Here is a 19,250-nt window from a genome sequence, read left to right as displayed (position 1 = left end):
TTTCACTTGTTACCACTAAACGAATTTCGTGAATTTTATAGTTGCAATCGGTAATTTGGACAATTCTATGACACTTTTCTTCAGTGACATTTTATTGTGCATGTTCGTTCGTGGCAGTACACATCCCGAACATCGAACGACTGTGGAGCTACCTTACCTTACCTGGCCACAGAACCCAGGAACTATATCTAACCTAACCTAGAATCCCAAGATTCCCAGACCGAAACGATAACAATACTAACGAATCTGTATCTATGATTGTTAATATTAGTTATATAACTACTTCTCATAACACTTACAGTGACTGCTGAGGCTCGCTCCTCCGCTTGTGAAGTGGCGTGGGAAGGTTGTTGATGAGGAAATTAAGTATCCGACTATTTTAGGCTTATCCATAATGCAGCTGCATTCCACTTCATTTTAACTCACAAGCTTAGAAAGATAGGCATTTTGGTTGTTAAAAGTCACCTATAGCCCAATAGTTGTCGAAAATACCCTTAATCTTACTCATGCCTACATGACTGAAGCAGCCACAAGCATTTGCAGGCACCACAACACGGGCAACAGTGTTTAATATTGCAATTAGTGTGAGCCTCACCTGTGTTCCATTTTCTCTTTGCTATCACACCAAACCAGCTCACCATATTATTCCTACTCTTCCTTGAATACCCTGACATCACTGGTTAATTATCACATTAAGCACAAAATACACCGGAGACGAGCAGAATAACGAGCACAGGAATTGAAGTAAACTGTAAACATAATAGGAAAAAAACAACCTGTATTTTGAGAAAATAGATTTATGGATATCAACACAAGGTCAAAATAATACATCATGAAATTAGTACCAGTATCAAGTAATAGTAATCCAAACATCGCAAATACTTTATTTTGCACTCGTCTCAATGAAGAATCAAATACTGGAATACAGTATTTTTTTCTCTTAAGGTAACACTGCACAACTGTACATATGCAAAAAAAAAAAAAAAAAAATTAATAATATTTGTATTACAGTACAGTACCATATAATGTACAGTATTCTACTAATTTCCTGAAGTAAAAATACTGTATACTTCATTATTTCAACATTGCATCTGCAGTTCATTTTACCTCAACTGCCTCGTGAAATTGTAAACCAATCCTTTTTGATAAGGCAACAGGACTAAATCATATGTTTTAAGAAAACAAAGATACCCAGCCAAATGACCTTCCACTGATATGTGGTTTAAAATATACAATCCAGATTGTACAATGAATCTACAAATGTTACTACAGGTATTACTGTATATAAAATTCCACATTTAAAAATTTAAAAAGGAAGCCCGTTATCAATTAAGGTGTCATCCCCATAACTGAGGGTAGGTAACCAAGACCCTCTACTCCAACATTCTCAGTCTCTATGAATCTTTCCTGAATTTTTAACTTTCTGGGGACCCAGCTTTTAATTTCATTCATCCATCCCACTCTCTGCCTTTTGCTGACCCTTCTAATATCAATTTTACTCATTAATACCTCTACCTTCATCCTTTCATCCCTTAGCATAAAACCAGTGTCCAATTTTCCTTATGCTATAGATTTCTGGGATTTCTCTCATTGATCTAACTAGTCCTATGTTTTAATTTGTTTTCCATCATTTTCCTTTACTGTAGCACCAAATTCTGAAGGCGTCTAGTCTCCTCCTGGTTTCTGCTGAAACTGTCTACCAAGGAATATCACGCTACATGTATTCTTATATAGTTATACTTCCATATTAGATACAGTATTCCTTGGTGTCCATACTGTATATCCTGTACAGGTATACAATTTTTTTTTAATATCTAAAACCCTTTCACTTAAAATTCTCAAACCAAAATTACCTTCAGTACAGTAGTTACTCTTCTCTATTGAAAACCAATTTGATGAGAACAATACTGACACTTGAAGAAATAAGAAAGAATACAATATATCATATTAATGGCCTACATATGAATCTCATAGTGCTTTTTGGTACATTTGTGGTTACAGTACAGTACTGCTTACCAAATTATTTATGATACTGTATCTCATTATCAGTGAAAAAATACAAAAATGCTATCCATGTCTGAGATAATGCTGAAAAAATATATACTATACTGGTAAGTGGTGAAACTAATTTTAAATCCATGCAACCTTTACTCTCGGCAGTACAATGCAGTAATGAAAATGGAAGATCATCCAAAATTATTTCAACTAGAAAATCAGATTATAGTTAGAGGTCACAAAAGCTTACCTACACCCACTACAAAAATAACCTGGGGACCAATTTATCCTTAACCTGTAAAACCAACCAAACACCCTGACTCCTGGCAATGAGTAAGAGGAAACAGAACCTATCTCAGGAGTAAACAACAAACACACATGAGCCAATTAAAAATAAATATAATCAGTTGCATTTACACACTATGACAATAAGTACTACTTGCATGTACAGTTATTCTCCTTTGAGCTGAATAATAAAACTGAAGCACTATAAGATATGATTTTAAGATATGTTTTTCCTCCGAGATCATAAGAAAATCCCAAGAAATTAACACTGTACCTGTAATGGTTTTTTATCTTCTCCTTTTTTGTGACTATACATACCAGGATAAACCACATAAGTAATTTGTCAAACATTAGTTAAAACTTCCTACAAAAAGGATTTCAACATCCACACAACAAAATCATAAAATCGGCAGCAAACCTGAAATAAAATCTAAACTTGAACCATAAAGAAAAGAAGTCATGATTATAATAGACACCGAGAACCAACCCATGCCAGTAGTTGTATTTGTATATAAAAGTATCATTTTTGTAATACTGTACAGTACATTACTCAAAACCCTGTTACAGTATAAGGTTTCACTTTCTTGAATGAGAGGTAGTATTTATAAGTATCAAGAAAATTTGCATTCGCAGTGTTTTAGAATAGTATTGTACTGCTGTATTTTTTAATTTACAACTGAATATTGATATAAAATTATAAATGGCCTATTCAAAAATTGTTTAATACATTGTAAACATAATCCAGTAATGGTAGCACTGTACAGTACTGTAGCAATGCCAAATGATATATAAGATGCGAAATAGCCAGATACCCCTGTATCTGTTGTATTATATACTACCCTTAATAGGACACACTGTCATGTATGCTAAAGGCTAAGGCACCTGAATCTTGTTGTAAATGAGTCTAGCAATCCAATCATGTAACAGATTAACCGACTCTAAGCAAAAACTTTGTACAACAGCTGGAGATACATGCTGCCATGTTTTGTCTTTCTATACAATGAAGCATATTTATGACAGCGTGCAACATCAGTGCGTTAAATTCAATGAACACGAATTTCACTGATCTAATACTGAAATAACAGTCGTAACTTGCATCACATATCAAATGATATTATTTTAATACAGTACTTATCAAAGCACCTTGTACTTTCAATATATGGAATATCTCTGAAAAAGGCACCTGATTAATCGTATCACAGCACTGTACCCACCTGAAAGAAATCTTATGTTTAAATGTGTCATAAACATACCCTTTTATTATGAACATTTGAATTTCTTTCTGCTAATTCAGAGTGACTACACATTTGTACTCAAAACCTTGATCTGTTACATTTTCTTTTAATTTCATATCTAAAATGCATTTGTTTCATGCAAAATTCTTGAAATACTATATAAATACTGTACTATACAGTACCTGTAAGTGCCCCTTTTTCTTGTATGGAGGGGATGCAGTAAATGCTATTCATTATCAATATAATAACAATATATCTTCTAAATAGCTCTATAACCATAGTTAACAATGGAGCAGTGAAACATGTTTTTTTATAATAAAATAATATTTACCAACACTAGAATCCACACATTATAATTATGATCTGCTTTTATCAATATCTTTGATGGTCAGCAACATATAGAACAGCTCTCACAGCTCTATCTCCTTAGGTCTTGTCTTGAAGTAAACCAAAATGGCAATTAGAAGGAACACTGCTCCTAACACTGGGAGGGCCACAGTGAATGCCTTATCCTTATTTTCCATAAATTCCTTCTTCCTCTCCTTCTTCTCCTTTGCAGTTTCTTTTACTTTTCCTTTTAACTGACGCATCGTGGACTGTTAGCCAAGCTGGAACAGTAATGGATAAATGATCAGTTAAACTTGACAGTTGAGTACTATGAATCATCTGGAATAATAAATGAAGACCATCATTTCCACTGTGTAATCCTATACTGATGAGTTTTATTGCAACTCAAAGACTAAGTTTTGTTAGGTGACATCCCTATATACTGTACAACAGAAGTCTGCATATTTGAAGGGCCCACATAACTAAATTCTACAAAACCATAATGTTTCATTTAATACTACAGGTCTAACCATTTTTTTGTAAATGTGATCAAGTAGTTGGAGCTTCCAGAGCTGTTCTTACATGTTTTGTGATTGGCTACAGGCACTTGCTCAAGCAAATCCTTGACCACCGAAGGGTCAAGACGCACCTGGTGCTTCTCTCGGAGCAGCCAGGTCAACTGTTAAGTTGGCCCATACCAACCCCCTCCCCTGAACCCTCCTCCCCACCGGAATATCAACAAGTACTCGCCAGAAGTTACAATTTCATTTAGGAAAGGAACGGAACCAGTGTTAAACAGAGGTGAACAGTGGTGAACAGCGCTTAAGTCAGTGAGAACAACTCAACAGTAACAGTCGTACCCAAGTTAACCTTCACACAGTGAGGTCCCAGGTACCCAGTGATAACGGCCCATGAGACCCAACAACAACCAGCGATGTGTTAATCCGTCTACGATAGGAAGGCCTAAGACCAAACCTCACTCATATAACACCATCTGTGAAGGAATTACTACACCACATGTCCCTCATAACACCAATGTGAGGGAATTACCACACCACGTCAAGTCCCTCATCACACCATCTGTGAGGGAATTACTACACCATATGAGGTCCCTCATAACACCATCTGCGAGGGAATTACTACACCACGCCAGGTCCGTCATAACACCATCTGAGGGAACTACTACACCACGTGAGTTCCTCCTAACACCATCTGGAAGGGAGTTACTACACTACGAGTTTGCTGTTCAACACCTACATTAATCTGTATGTTCCTTTACCTTTCTCTAATGAAGGCTTTTGTTAAACCACCAATGTATGTAATAAGTCATTTATGTCCAATGTATATTTTCAGCCTTCGGGCTGCAGAATTTTTTCAATAAACCGTTAATTATTATTATTATTATTATTATAATTTAAGGAGTACGTACTGTATCATATACTATGCTAGGTTTTTCCTCAACTCTAAACATTATTCTTTCTGTCATTATATATACAGTATTTGCAACGGAAGTGGTAGTATTAGAAAAAGTTGTTGCAATTGACGAGATATAACTTTTGGTGAATCCAAAATTGCTCTAACCCAATTGGGAGTGAAACTGCCATAACACCAGTTAGGTTGGGTTAGGTTAGATCAGCTTCCTATTAGCTTCTGTTTTTGCTCTACCCCCACCTCATACCCCAAATTCCCACGGGTCCCTCAAGGTTGTTGGATGGGAGGGGGATGATAAATAAAAAACGTGGGTTAGTCCTATATAATTACCATTATTATTAATTAGTGTTATTATTATTCTTAGCATTATTTTATTTTATTTTTAAATTTGTATTTTTTATTATAAATTTTATTTACTATGAAATATTGTTATTACATTTTCGCCCCCCAGGCCCCGATGTGGGTCAGTGACCTATGCCCGGGTGGGCTAATCCCGGTGTAGAAAAAAAAAATAACAGCAACCACAGAATTCCGAAATTCACTATACTCAATAGATAGCACTATTTTTTTCTATGGCCATTTTCTTATATTAGGTTAGGTTAGGTAACACATCTTTTTATCATATTCTTTGGTTGCTATAATCTGCAACTTTACCGAATTTTTTGCCTCTAACATGATTTCACAAACGACTATAAATCGAGTATCGAACGACTTAAAACAGGAGCTCGTCCCGATAACGCCCAAAACACAGCTGGCCTAAGGTGACAAATACAAGCCATGTACAGTACTGCAAAAAATATGGCATTAACAGCTTAGTTATAAGTTAAGTATTAACTAATTACTTCACATATCCTTTACTATAATTGTATATATTTATCACCTAAGAGCGTTTTTTTTACTTCAGAAATTACCAGAAATATTGAAGAAAACACTGCGGCTGCCAGCAGGTGGGGCGGCGTGTTGTTTACATCTAGCGTCACCCACCGGGATGTACTACGTGGTGCACTGTCAAATGAGAACATATGGATCATCTGGGACAGAGTTTTATTGTATTAAGGACATTTTTTATTTCTATTTGAATTTTAAAGTTAAAGAAAACAATATAATTAGATGAAATTATTAATATTTGATATTTACCAACTTAGGGACTTTATGATGGAGTATAAGATGGCAACATCATTAATTCGTCCGTCAAGTTCTTATTTTTTATTTTAATTCTGAATTATTATTAAATATTTCTATTAGTGTTTCAATACTATTGGGTTGATAAAACTCACTTTAGCTTTTAAAATTATCGCTTACAACATCGCTCTTCTCAGAAAAAAAAAACATTTTACTAATGAGTAAATTCACTTTCCAATAAGAATCCAGATTTATAAACCGAAGACTTGACTCTGTGTTTTCATTGGTTAATCTCGTATTAAAGCCATGGGACGGGGTGATACCATGTAAACAGACATCCGCTATTCTCGGGTAGGGTGTAGCCCAGCTGTGGTCTGTGTGGGCGAGTACTACAGACAACTACTCTCTTTTCATCAACACCTGCTCACGAATTGAAGAGTAAGTGGGGGAATGTATTATCTTCCATGTACTGTGTTAAATACAGGTGTAGACGAGCGTGTCGGGTGTGTGTAGGGAGTGTTTCAGCGATTGTTGTAATATTTGTATGTGGTTTATAGAAGAGGATGCAGAAGGGGAGCAGACCACACAGGTACAGCTGTCTCCTTTTATTATTTGTCGAACTTTGTGTGTAACTAGAAAAGTTGTCCTTGCATACAATTGTGTTCTTTCATAGGAAACTGATTATTTTTAAAACAATATTGTTTCGAGATAAATTTTGTGAGCTTTAGGACTTTGATTTGGTAATGCGAGGGTTTTGTAGTAATTGTATAAATTACATTATTTATAAATGTAAAATATGTACAGTACTTCTGTTAATATGGAAATATTTTAAGATACTGTATACAGTAATGGAAAAAAATGGTAACCCTTAACAACAGTGGTCATGGTTAACCTGCTACATAATGAAAAACCTGTAGATGGAAGCTTATTTGTTAACTCAAGAATAACCCAAATCCTGTAGAGGAATAACAATTCATAAAGATTCAGTAGAGATTTTACCATGGAACTCTGTATTGATTTGTATAGAGCCGAATAAAAAAGATTATTAAACTCGATCATTCTCATCACAAGTTCATATTTTTGGAGTTTTTATGATTTTTTATTTCACTTAAGTAAGTACAATATTGATCGCACAGAGTGGGCAGGGCTTTGAAATAGAGGAAAATTGTGACGTAAAAACAAAAAAAATGACCAAATCAAATCTAACGAAACGTCCTAACCTAACCTATGCCTTGATGACTTTCATCGTTCCATGAAAAGCAAAATGTATTTGTCTTCACGATAATGGCAGTCTGCACCACACTTGGACACTACAGAAGTTTGCAGATCACTGTAGGACTTGAAAATGTCAATTACAATGACATTAATTACAGAACCATGTTGAATGGTTTGCATTTCTGAGAAAGAGTCCCCTTCACATACACAATGTATCTAGTGACTACAATGTATTCTGATTTGTTTTTGCTCTATATCCGTTATACAAATCATTATAGAGTTCTGTGGTTGTCCGGTATACAGTATATGATTTTCATGAATTCACATTAGTTTTTTTAATACCTCCTACCAGATTTTTACCCAAGTAAGTGGTGCCTCCATTTCTCCACCAATACCAAAATGAACTCAACCTGGGGCCAGGGTAGGTGACCACTAAATAGTTTGACAAGTTTAGTTGTCGATAGCATTTGTGGCCATAAACAATACTGTAATTGTAAGTAGATTTGGTTATGGTGAGTGTCACTGCTTTTATTATTTCTATAGTTTTTCTGATAGCAAATGTCAAAGACCAAAATGTTTTGCAGTATAAGGAGATGAAGTAGGATAGTGCATATGACTTCCAAGAGGAACAACCAGTGATTTCCATTATTGTCTAGGTCACTGATATTTTTATTGTCATTATTACTGTACTGGTGTTATTATTATTAGTATAACAAAAGCCTATATGGTAAGTACAGTAATGTATACAATATCATGAAATAGATATGGTATTGTATTTTTATTTCTTAAGTTAAATCATTCCATTATGACAGCATTTTCAGCCCAGGAGTGTGGTCCTATGAATCACTGCCTGGTACAGTACTGGGGTATTGCCTAGCAAAGGTCAAACACTCAATGCATGAGTATATCCAAGACTGAATATTATCTTCCAGAATGTCTAGTGTTTATAAGATAAGGGATTGATCCTTAAATTCTATATTATAACTAAGCCTGGATAAAATTACTCAGATCCCATCCTCCTCCTCAGGGTCTTCTGCAAAAGTTTCAGTTTGTGATGGTGATCCTGTTTCCTGTGCAGTAATTGAGCCAGATAATTAAAGAACAGATTAAGTACTGTATATACTATGTGTAATGGCCACAGCTCATTAGCTCCAACTCTAATGAGGGCTGACCTTCAGATTAGTCCTTGCTGACATGGATTACAGCTTCCCTGGTTTTCTAAATCTCTAACTCTCAGTGGGTATATTTTGAATTCATTCTCCATAGGCTTAATTATGAAATGGTATTTCAGGATCAGCTCCTCATTTCTTCTACAAACAATTTGAATGAATCTAAATTTTAATTGAATTAGTCAACCAATTACTAATGAAAGCCTTTCCACTGTATGAGTAAAGTTAACAAATTGAATTCTTAAAACTTAAATGTTTTCTGTCCTGTATTTTTTGAAAATGATTTTTTTTATGTGGCATAATGGTGACTACCTACTTTAAGAGTAAATTTTTTCTATATATATTTTTGTGTGTGTGTGTGAAAAGCTTTTATATCAGTGTTCACTTGCATGCATGTATGTCATGATATTGATGTCAGTTCACCAGAAATTATTCCATCTGCCTTAAATATTTTTTTGTAGCCTTTTATAATTCAAAACTTTTTTAAATGTGTACAATGACACGAGTTATTTTTTATTAAGAGTGAGTAGCCAGTATAGATCTCAGTATTTTGAGAGGTATGGCATCAGAACTGTTTCATTGCCTCAAGACATATTCACTTTAAATTAGGCTAACGTTTCCTATATCCTTGTATTGTATTTAATTATCCATTCTCCATAAAGTGCATGATATTCGGCCTATACACTGTAGGATAGTGTGGAGGTTTATTCAGTTAATCTGAATAGAGCTGAATATACAGTAATATGAATGGGAGTAATGTAAAGGACTGGCACATCCATTCTAGTTAAAGTTTATAAATTATTGGGTTAAACTCTCTAAAAATTTTCCTAATTGTTGTTGACTCTTCCTCTATTCCAGAGTTGTTTGTAGATTACCTTGGAAAGATGCCGGGGTAAGTCGGCTTTCCAAAATTTGATGTTGTACTAATAGAAGCAACTTGCAAGTGTGGGTGTATTCTTGTGTTTGGTCTCCTTTATGGCAATAATAACTAGTAATGTGGGCCCTAAGTTGTTTATAGAGTTTTTAGAGCATATTATATAATATTAGCTACCTTCAGTATCATTTGTACCTTGAAATATGAAATAATGCATTTTCACTTGTCACAAAGCTGGACTGATTAAGTTTTCATTGACTAGAGTTACGAATAATATTAATATGAAATTCCTGTTGTTAGATACAGTACTGTGTAAAAGAAAAGATTATATTAAGTACCAGTATTCTTTCCATATAGTTAATCAGACATAAATGGTGAAAATAATGTTTGCTATAGAGTCGAATAACACCATACAGTATTTAACAATACTGTACTTAAAGGACAGCTCCAGAGGAAAAGTGCTTTTCTACTTGGTGACTACACATTTCACGTGTGGTACTAATGATATTTTTTATGTCCCTTCCCCCTCCCCATTTCCAAAAAAAATGCACTATAACAACTGAAACACACCACACAACCAATTTTTACAGTAAGTAAACCCTTGCCATTCGTGAGGGATAGGTTCCAAGAAAGGGCCCAATAGGTAAAACTGCACTACTGTATACCTATAACAACAACTGACCAGCCGTGGCAGCATTCATACCCTTTTTTAACTAATCTAATAATAAAACTTTCTTTGTCAGGGTCATCACCGACTTTTGCCTTTTACATTTCACTCCACTAGCATCACTAGCACTGACATTCGGCAGTCTTTTAGGGGCCATTTCAAACAGAAACACTAAAGTTTTGAGAGTACAACACGAGATGCTGCGTGGGGTGACTCGTTGTGCTGCGGGAAAAGGCTTGCAGGCTAGCCACCATCTGCTTGCCGCGAATCGTCGAAATAGCAAACTCGCGAATGGCAAGGGTCTACTATACTGTAATTGAAATTTTCAAGTTAATTTTGTCCAGGCATCTGAGGACACACTCCAACCTTCCGGGTAGTTACAGATCATTATCGATAAAAAGGTACACTTGAAATGTTCTCTAGTTATATGATTTGGAAATTTGGAGTCAACAGATATTTGGGAAAACATTCTGGGACATATTTTTTGTAGATCTGCCAAAAACTTTAATACTGCACAGTACAGTACCTGTACTGTAATTTATAACTAGCCATATAATTGTTCATATTCTGGCAGTAATAATATGCAAAAACAACTTTCCAATGTTAGATACCATAGTATCTTTTGCATCAACTTCACACACACACACACACACACACACACACACACACACACACACACACACACACTACCAGAACTAATACTTTATGTACTGTACAGTATAGTCTGCATTTACGCGGTCAATTGAACCCGTGGAGGTCTGCGTAAAATGAGAAACGCGTAAACAGAACATATGGGATTAATTGAAATAGAGACTGGGCCGACTCCCAAACTCCACTTTTTCTGACACAATACGTACCTTGTTGTAAAAATAACATCATAATTTTATGATGGTATTGACACACACATAATATCTAAATAAAAAACTACAAACATAAAGGTGTTTAACACTTACGTTAGTAGAAGAGATGGGTCGGCACACGTGGATGGCGGCTGGTTCTGAGGCAGAGGGCAGATTAGTTGCCCTCCGGTGAATCACTATTCACAGAGGTTTGCAGGTCCTCCCTGACAAACCCCTCAAAGTCCATATCCTCACTGTCACTATCACTGACTTGGGCTGGCTGTGGTTGTGGTGGGTTGCAGGTGAGACTAGCATTGATGTTGTCGTGATACATCTGGACATACGGCTCCATAATTTTCGACAGAAGGTTATTAGACACTTCATACCGATGCTTGACTGTGTCTTTGTCAAGGAAGACTTCCTTCACATAACCATGGTTTGGTCCAGGTAGTTCAAGGTTTCTTGGGGGTGGTGGTGGTCCAGCGGAAGCCATTGTGAGGGAAATAGCGGACACAAGAGAGAATAGTATACGCGGAGAACTGAGAACAATGAGACTGGCCCGGCTAGGTCAGCGACTTCTTCCCTCTGGTGGCAGAGCACGTCATGTTACATTAGACCAAACACAGCTAGCGGCGGAGGGGGTAAGGATGCGTGGCCAAATCACAGCCTGATACGTCATATGACTTCAGCGATAACGTAAGAGCGACCTAATGCGCACCCTCCAGGCGCCGCTTCCCGCGTAAGTGATGGAATGAACCGCGTAACTTAAAATTTTCATTCTGGCAAGGTGCCGCATAAATGACCAAACGCGTAAACCAAATCCGCGTAAATGCAGACTATACTGTAATGTAAAAAAATTCTGACATGGAATCACTTAACTCCTCACTTTTTGTTATTAATATTCTATCTACTTTGTCAATCCATTTTGATGGGCCATTGTCCTCATCTGCATGAAATTTTTCTGAAAAGCAATTGACTCACTTTTGGAGAGGGATATTCCTTGAGTGATGCCTTTCAAACATTTGTGAGATTTTAGTGTTCTCTGTACCAGAAGGATATTTAGACTTTATTGGCCTTTTACTGTACTGTACATATATTCTTATTCACATGTACAGTACCTCATATAGTGTAATGTCTGAAATGTATCAGTACAGTAATTAGATTATAGGTATTTGTTTTCACTCTTATACTTAGTGCTATACAAAAAGTGCACTGTGACACCCTCTTCCCTCCCTTTTGGGGGTAAAATTTTCAATGCTTTTATAAGCAGTACCTGTACTTATGATTTCAGTGGACTGGATAAAACGGGTCTGGAGTTGTCTTTTATGCTTTACTTTGGAAAGATATTTGTCTCAACAAGTGGTCAGTGAAAAAGCTTCTAATATTATGGCTTCTAATCACATATACAGGTACCTGAGAAATATATATATATATATATATATATATATATATATATATATATATATATATATATATATATATATATATATATATATATATATATATATATATATATATATATATATATGTATATTTATTTATTTATTGATTTATTGATTTATATAATTTTATTTTCTATTTTTACTTTTTGCAATTTAGGGGCCACAGAAAATTTTAGTGCTTTTTTTTATTTCCATCATAATCATATTAATGTATGTTTAAACTGTATGTTTAAGTACCCTAAACAGTAAACTCCCTAAACTGTTAATGTCTATTAATTTTCATAAAGAGAAGTTAATAAATTCTGGGGTACCCTACAATATGTATCATTAATTAAACTACTAATTTTAAAAGATACTTTACTGTACTATCAGTTACAAATTGAAAGTAACTCTGTTAGTGAAGAACTAATTATTAATTAAAGTCCGAAATATTTTTTCTGATGTGTCTGTGTATCTAGTTACCTTACATGGGATAGAGCAAATATATAACATATTCTGTAGAGGAATTTTTGCATCTAGTTCATATATAGAACCAGCTTTAGAACAGTCTAATTTTGTAGATAATAATGGTTTTAGTCTAAATTTGTACAGTGTTATTGAGGTACAGCACACTGATATACTGTACAGGTATGTACTTAGTCACATCATTTTATTTCTTAAGTGTAGTTATGTGCAGTCTGTTGTACCTGGTACATAAAATAGTTTGAATGTTGCCTGCATATAGTAATGTATTGTCACTGTTGTATATTGCTTTTGTTCCTGTATATTGTTTATGACAAATTGGATACAGTTAGCAAACAGGATCTCATGGCTAAAAAAGGAGTAGTGCTGGAAGTCTCAGGTACTGTAAGTAATATCTCCGTTAGCTGGAATCCCTCTTAGCCAGAATTGATATTGCTTTGAATTTTTCCGGAAAATTTCTCTCAATTCCGGGATTGGGAACAATTTTCTGAGGTTTGAAAATCTGGCTCATTTTCTGGGAAAATTTGAGAAAAGTTGCGGAAAATCTCCATTTTTATTCCAGGTCTGGGAACAAATTCCGAGGATGAAAATCAGGCGCATTTTCAGAAAACTCTGAGGAAAAATTCTTGAAATTTAAAAAAAAATCTGGGTCTAGGAGCAAATTCTGGGGTTTGAATAATGTGTAATTCTGGAAAAGTCCAGAGATTCTCTCCAATTTTTTTTTTTTTTTATTTGGTATGGGAGTAAATTCCGAGGATGAAATAATGCGTCATTCTGGAAAACTGAGAAATTCCAGAAACTCAAAAAAAAAATTCCGGGTCTGGGAGCAAATTCCGAGGATGAAATATACTGTAATGCACAGTTTCCGGAAAATTCCGAGAACGTTTTCCCAGTACCCGGAATGATTCTGGGGATGGGGGATTTTTTCTGGTTTTGAGAGACTCGTCTCGTTACCCAGAAATATCTCATTCCTGGAAGTGCTCTGCATCAATTGTTCCGGCTAACAGGGATATCACTTATAATAACTGTATGGTTTGAATTAGTCTGGTATATTTTATGTATTTGATATTTGTACTTCCATAATACTGTACTGTTGTACCATATGATATGTTAATTTTTCTTGTGCCGTAGGTATAAACTTTTAAAGTTTTCAGGGCTCCACAATCCAGTTCAGGAAAAACTGTCAGTAGAAATGAATAAGAAAATCTTTCCAGTTATAAGTTCAACAAAGTTACTTTCTTGTTTATAATTCTACTTTTATACTCACCGATTTTAGTTTAGATATACAGTGTACAGTACAGTACTAGCAATTTGAATATTGATCAAACTACTCTCTAAATAATGCAATCAACATTACGGTACATGTACAGTATTTTACAAAACAAGTGTCAGTACTGTATTTATTTTATCTCTATGTATTGTCAACAACGGGTTTCTTGATACTACAGTTTTACATTTTATTCACAAAAGTTTCTTAAGAGTACACCTACTTCCCTTATGCAGCACAGTACAGAGGTTCTCAAACCAGTGATCAGATGGTGTCTTTTTTGTTTTGATCAAGTTGTTACCAAACAAACTAGTGAACAAGTTGTGTTCAGCCTTGTTTTTAGATTATATCTTTGAAAATTGGATCAAGTTATGTGACACGTGCCGAGAAGAGAAAGTTGAAGGTGCTCACTATTGAACAAGAAAAAGACATAATATGACTGATTAAGTATGATAGACCCAGAATTGAGATTTGTTGCGAGTTAAATTAGAAAGTCATATGTGAGTCATATTTTATGACAAAAATTCTCTGTTTAAATTTTATTCTGGTATTGAAAGTGGTTAGGGTGTAAATGAATGTAAAATGCTTATTAAGTCAACATTTGAGAAAAGTAAACAAAGCTAAGTGAAATTGGGACAACAGGGCAGGGAAATCAACATGGGTGGCTGGCTGCTTATGGTAGTAAATGAACATGTTCGTTTTCAGATGGATTGTTGTAAAGTTTTAAAAGGACTTGGTAGCTATTCGAAAGATTGCCCTTAACTGCCTTCACTTCCTCACCCTTAAAGTTATGTGCCTATTTACAACTGGGTGAAATGGGGGGGGGGGGTGCCCGGGGTACTAACCGGCAATCCGTAGGACAGGAGCCAAGTGTTGTATCCTCCCAGCTACCACACCCCATATGATCATTAGGTTTGGTTAACTTTAATTTATTCATTTATCTGTTTTAAAAGATGGAAATATGAGTATTCACTGAGGCAGGTAACATGTGTCACGAGTTGAAAATCTTATATACAGAGTTCCCTCCAAAAGAGTGAATGTTGATAAATTAGAGTGGGGAGAACAGCTAAGGACAATTCTTAGTGGTTGGAACAAGTTTTCTTATGTACTGTAATACTTACGGAAAACATTATTACAAATTACCGTATTGTACATCAGAAATTCAGGCAATACCACAGCCACTCCCAGTTAAAGTGTATCAACAGGCCTGATGATCTATTAGGTACAGTAATAGGCAAACTGTATTCCAAGCCTTTGGTCGACTAAAAGACAGTGTATTAATAAAGCACAAATAATTAACTTTTTATCTGAGTTGCTTGGAGGTGAAAATACAGGTCATAAGGAGTGTGGAAGCTGTTGACCATTTAATATTTGTCAGAACTTAAGTTTGGGTACATCTGAAATTTGAATACTTCTGAACAAAAGGACAAAATAATAGCTCAGTCTTAACTCTGTTCCCACTGAATGCATATTTAAGTACTGTACTATATAGCATAGTAAACTCAACGTACTGTATACAGGTACTCCCCGACTTACGACCGACTCGACTTACGTCCACCCGCACTTATGACCTGCCTCAGTCGTACCAAAATGTGGTCAAATTATGTATTTTTGAGTCCCAAAGTCAGTACACAGACAAAATTTTCATCTGTAATTCACTTTAAAAAGGCTGGCAAGCTTAAAAGTGAGAGTTTTGTGGTGCTGAGAAGAAAATGATACCCAAATTTTCGATTTTCTATGTATTATTTAAGCATTTCCAACACGACCATTTCGACTTATGACCTGAATGTCGGTCCCTAACCCCGTCATAAGTCGGGGAGTACCTGTAGTGAGAAAGCGACCAAGTATTACATAAAATAGCAATACCTGTACAGTACTGTATGATATATTCTATGAAGAGCATTTCAATAGGAAATGTAGATATGGGCCTACAACCCCCAAAATACACACAGAAAATTCATCTTAACTGTCTCATGGTCTTTCGACGCAAATTGCATCACTAGCACTCCCAGGCTGGGCAACCCCTCCTGCTCAGCCGTATCTCACACTGAGAGCATCCTTCCCTTAAGCAGAAATGTGTACTGCCCTATCAACCACCTATATTTCTCCCACTAACCTTGTGGGTCTGAATCACTATCCCATGTTTATTGAAATTAAAATTAAATTTTACCGACGGAACCTGAGTTGAAAGACTGCGGGGGGGGGTGAGATTTCCAACCATGGCCAGGAGTACCGAAGGGTTAAAATACCCCTTTTCTCATTTCAACAATAATTCTGTCACCTCAAAACACTATCAAATTTTAACTCACCCTGAGTTTGAACAGCAGCTTCCTGGTCTTTAGTTGTTCAGACTCAAGAGTGAGTGATTGAGTAAAAGTTGCCCAAAGTGTGAAATTCTGTAATGGAGTAGACAGTCAAGAACAAAACAAAAACAAAAATACAAAAGGTATCAAAAATGGTGATAAACATTGAGATTCACTGTGAACAAAGCCTTTGAGACTGTTTTTAATGAGACAAAACTGTGAAAATTTCAGAAATAGTGCAAAACATCCAGAAATGTTTAGGTTTACCTTTTTTTGGGGGGGGGGGGTAAAAAAACGGAAAATGGCGTAAATGGTATTAAACTCAGTACAGTACTGTATAATATTGTACTCCAGTGATATCCACAGCTTGTTTGCCCTTTTCAAAATGCCTTAACACATCCATTTTCGCCTCTAAACTATCACTTTCTTTGTCTCTTCTGTACATGACAACATTCTGTCATTATTTAAAGTGTGTACATAAGCTGCATAGATATGTGGCATGGTGTAATCAACCTGGTGTTGGATCGGTCGATTAAAAGAAATGTGGTAAAGAAATTTTATGGTGTATTTTAGGGGGTTTAGTACTCTTTACAGTATTTCCTATCGAAATACATAGAGCAATATAACATGATTCAATATACTATACAGTATAGTATATCAAATATGGCCTGCTACAGCAAATAAGTTTTACACCCCTATTTTAGAACATATCAAAACTTGCACCAGCGTTGGCCAAGTCTGGTCTTAAATGTGCTTATTCAAGAGTTCACAACTCTTATTCCAAGGAAGTTAGGGTTGACAATTTTCAATACGTGTGGCTTCTTTACAAATGTTTTTAAAGGTTTAAGATCAAACAAAGAATTGATCAGCTTGATGAAAACATAGTTTAGTTCCCTGCTTTCATTAGATGGCAAAGTGAGTAGGTGGGTTGTCTGCTAGCACAAGCAACCACCTCCTACACAGTTCCCTCATGACACTCCAAATGAGCAAAACAATATCCCTCTTTTGTTCTACTGCTCCTTATGTCACCTTGGGTCTGAACAACTGCAGTCCAGGTGTGTTAAAACTTGTTAAAAGGTGTTTTGAATTTATGGCATTAGTGTTGAAGTGAGAATAATAGGTGTCTTAAAGAATTGTTTACCTTGTCCTCTTTGCCCCTGCTCAGCCTCATCTTATCGTACAGTACAGTAGTACTGTATCGTATCTTCCTCACCTTTAGTGTAAGAATAGTGATGGTGTTTTTAATATTCAGTTCTAAGAGAAGCATTAAATTTTTAATATTCCATTAATACACTATCAAATGAAGATAATTGATGAGCGAGTGAAAACCAGACTGCTTAGCAGCATCAGTGTAGCAGTTGAAGTTCGATTCACAACATCCTGAATCCTATTACTTTATCACTTGCATTGACTTTGAGCAACTGCAGTCAAGGAAACAGTTACATACAATGTGAGTTATACAGTACGTATTGTAACTTTTAAAAGGGGGGGGGGTTAAAACAAAGGAATTAGTGCTGAATTTGAGAAAATTTGGTATCTTAGGAAATTTTTGTATGTATGTTTTTGGGGCTGTTGTCCCATACCCTATACTGTTTATTATGTACAGTAATTCCCATTGAATACTGTACTGCACATAGACTGATCTAACACGATTCAATTTTGGATGATAATTCTTGGTCCCATTCTCATGTTAAATCGGGGGTTTTGCACAAACTCAATTTTCCTCTTTATACTTCATTATTTTTTTAAAGATGTGTCCCAAGAAAAATACCACCGTAAGCTGTAATAAAGTCACACTTAAAAAAAGTAGTAACCCTTTTTTTAAATGCTTTCACTGGAAAACTGAGGTGGTAGTGCACTACAGTACATGTAATGGAATGAGAGTTATTGGAAGATAGACAGTGTAGCAGCGCTGTAGTCTGCATCACTCCACCTGCATCAAACTTAGGTGCTTCTCAGCCTTCAGGTGAATTATACTCTGTTCATTCTAATTTACAACAATGCCAAATCAAAGGAAGTTCATGATTGGTTGTACAATGGCATTGCATACAATGCACAATATTTCCTTGTGTTGTATCTTTTATATACAGTATAAGCTTGCTATTCCATTAATGCATACAGTTTGTAGGTAAATACTATACAGTAACAAAACATGTAGAAACATAACTAGGTCTTATATGTGATTTTAATAGATGATGATCATATACCGGGTAAATTGAATAACTTTCACATACAGTACAGGAACAAGGCCATGTAACTAAAGTTTTGTTGGCATTCACAGTACAGTACAGTACTGTGGACTAATACTGTATTAAAAAGAAAAGGGTGATCCAGTATTACAGTTTCTGTCTATTTGACAAACAGCTGTCATTGATTGAAGTGAATCTTCCATATGTATACAGTATTTGCTAACAGGTTTTTTATACCTTTAATATTATCATGTACTGTACTGTATTTTGAAATATTATGGTTTAAATTTAAATATTAAACCATATTACAAAGCAGTACAGTACAATACTGGTACTCACTTATTGATGTGTTGTAATTGAAGGTTATCAGGGAAGTAGGTATCACATGCACCTGAGCTTCTCTCTTTTATTATCTGAGTGATAACAGG

At 35.4% G+C, this 19,250-nt stretch overlaps 1 protein-coding gene and 1 long non-coding RNA gene across 2 annotated transcripts in view; one reads left to right on the top strand and one right to left on the bottom strand.

Annotated features, from left to right (window-relative positions):
* Window positions 1-781: 781 nt before the first annotated feature.
* On the bottom strand, window positions 782-19,222 carry LOC121853769. Its single transcript, XR_006086411.1, has 3 exons — window positions 19,162-19,222; window positions 6,185-6,278; window positions 782-4,123 (listed from the first exon to the last, which is right to left on the bottom strand). It is a non-coding gene; the product is annotated as an uncharacterized LOC121853769 (long non-coding RNA).
* Window positions 6,689-19,250, top strand: part of LOC121853768 (LIM and senescent cell antigen-like-containing domain protein 1) — a 37,427-nt gene continuing 24,865 nt past the window's right edge. The window contains exons 1-2 of the mRNA XM_042348124.1: window positions 6,689-6,833; window positions 9,638-9,671. Coding sequence (XP_042204058.1) covers window positions 9,664-9,671 — 8 coding nt within the window. The 5' untranslated portion in view covers window positions 6,689-6,833; window positions 9,638-9,663. The remainder of the gene's footprint in view (window positions 6,834-9,637; window positions 9,672-19,250) is intronic.

The sequence above is a fragment of the Homarus americanus genome, unplaced genomic scaffold (genome assembly GCF_018991925.1).
Source record: "Homarus americanus isolate GMGI-L3 unplaced genomic scaffold, GMGI_Hamer_2.0 scaffold18703, whole genome shotgun sequence".
In the NCBI taxonomy this organism is placed as follows: Eukaryota; Metazoa; Arthropoda; class Malacostraca; order Decapoda; family Nephropidae; genus Homarus; species Homarus americanus.
This window is presented reverse-complemented; position numbering and strand designations above follow the sequence as displayed.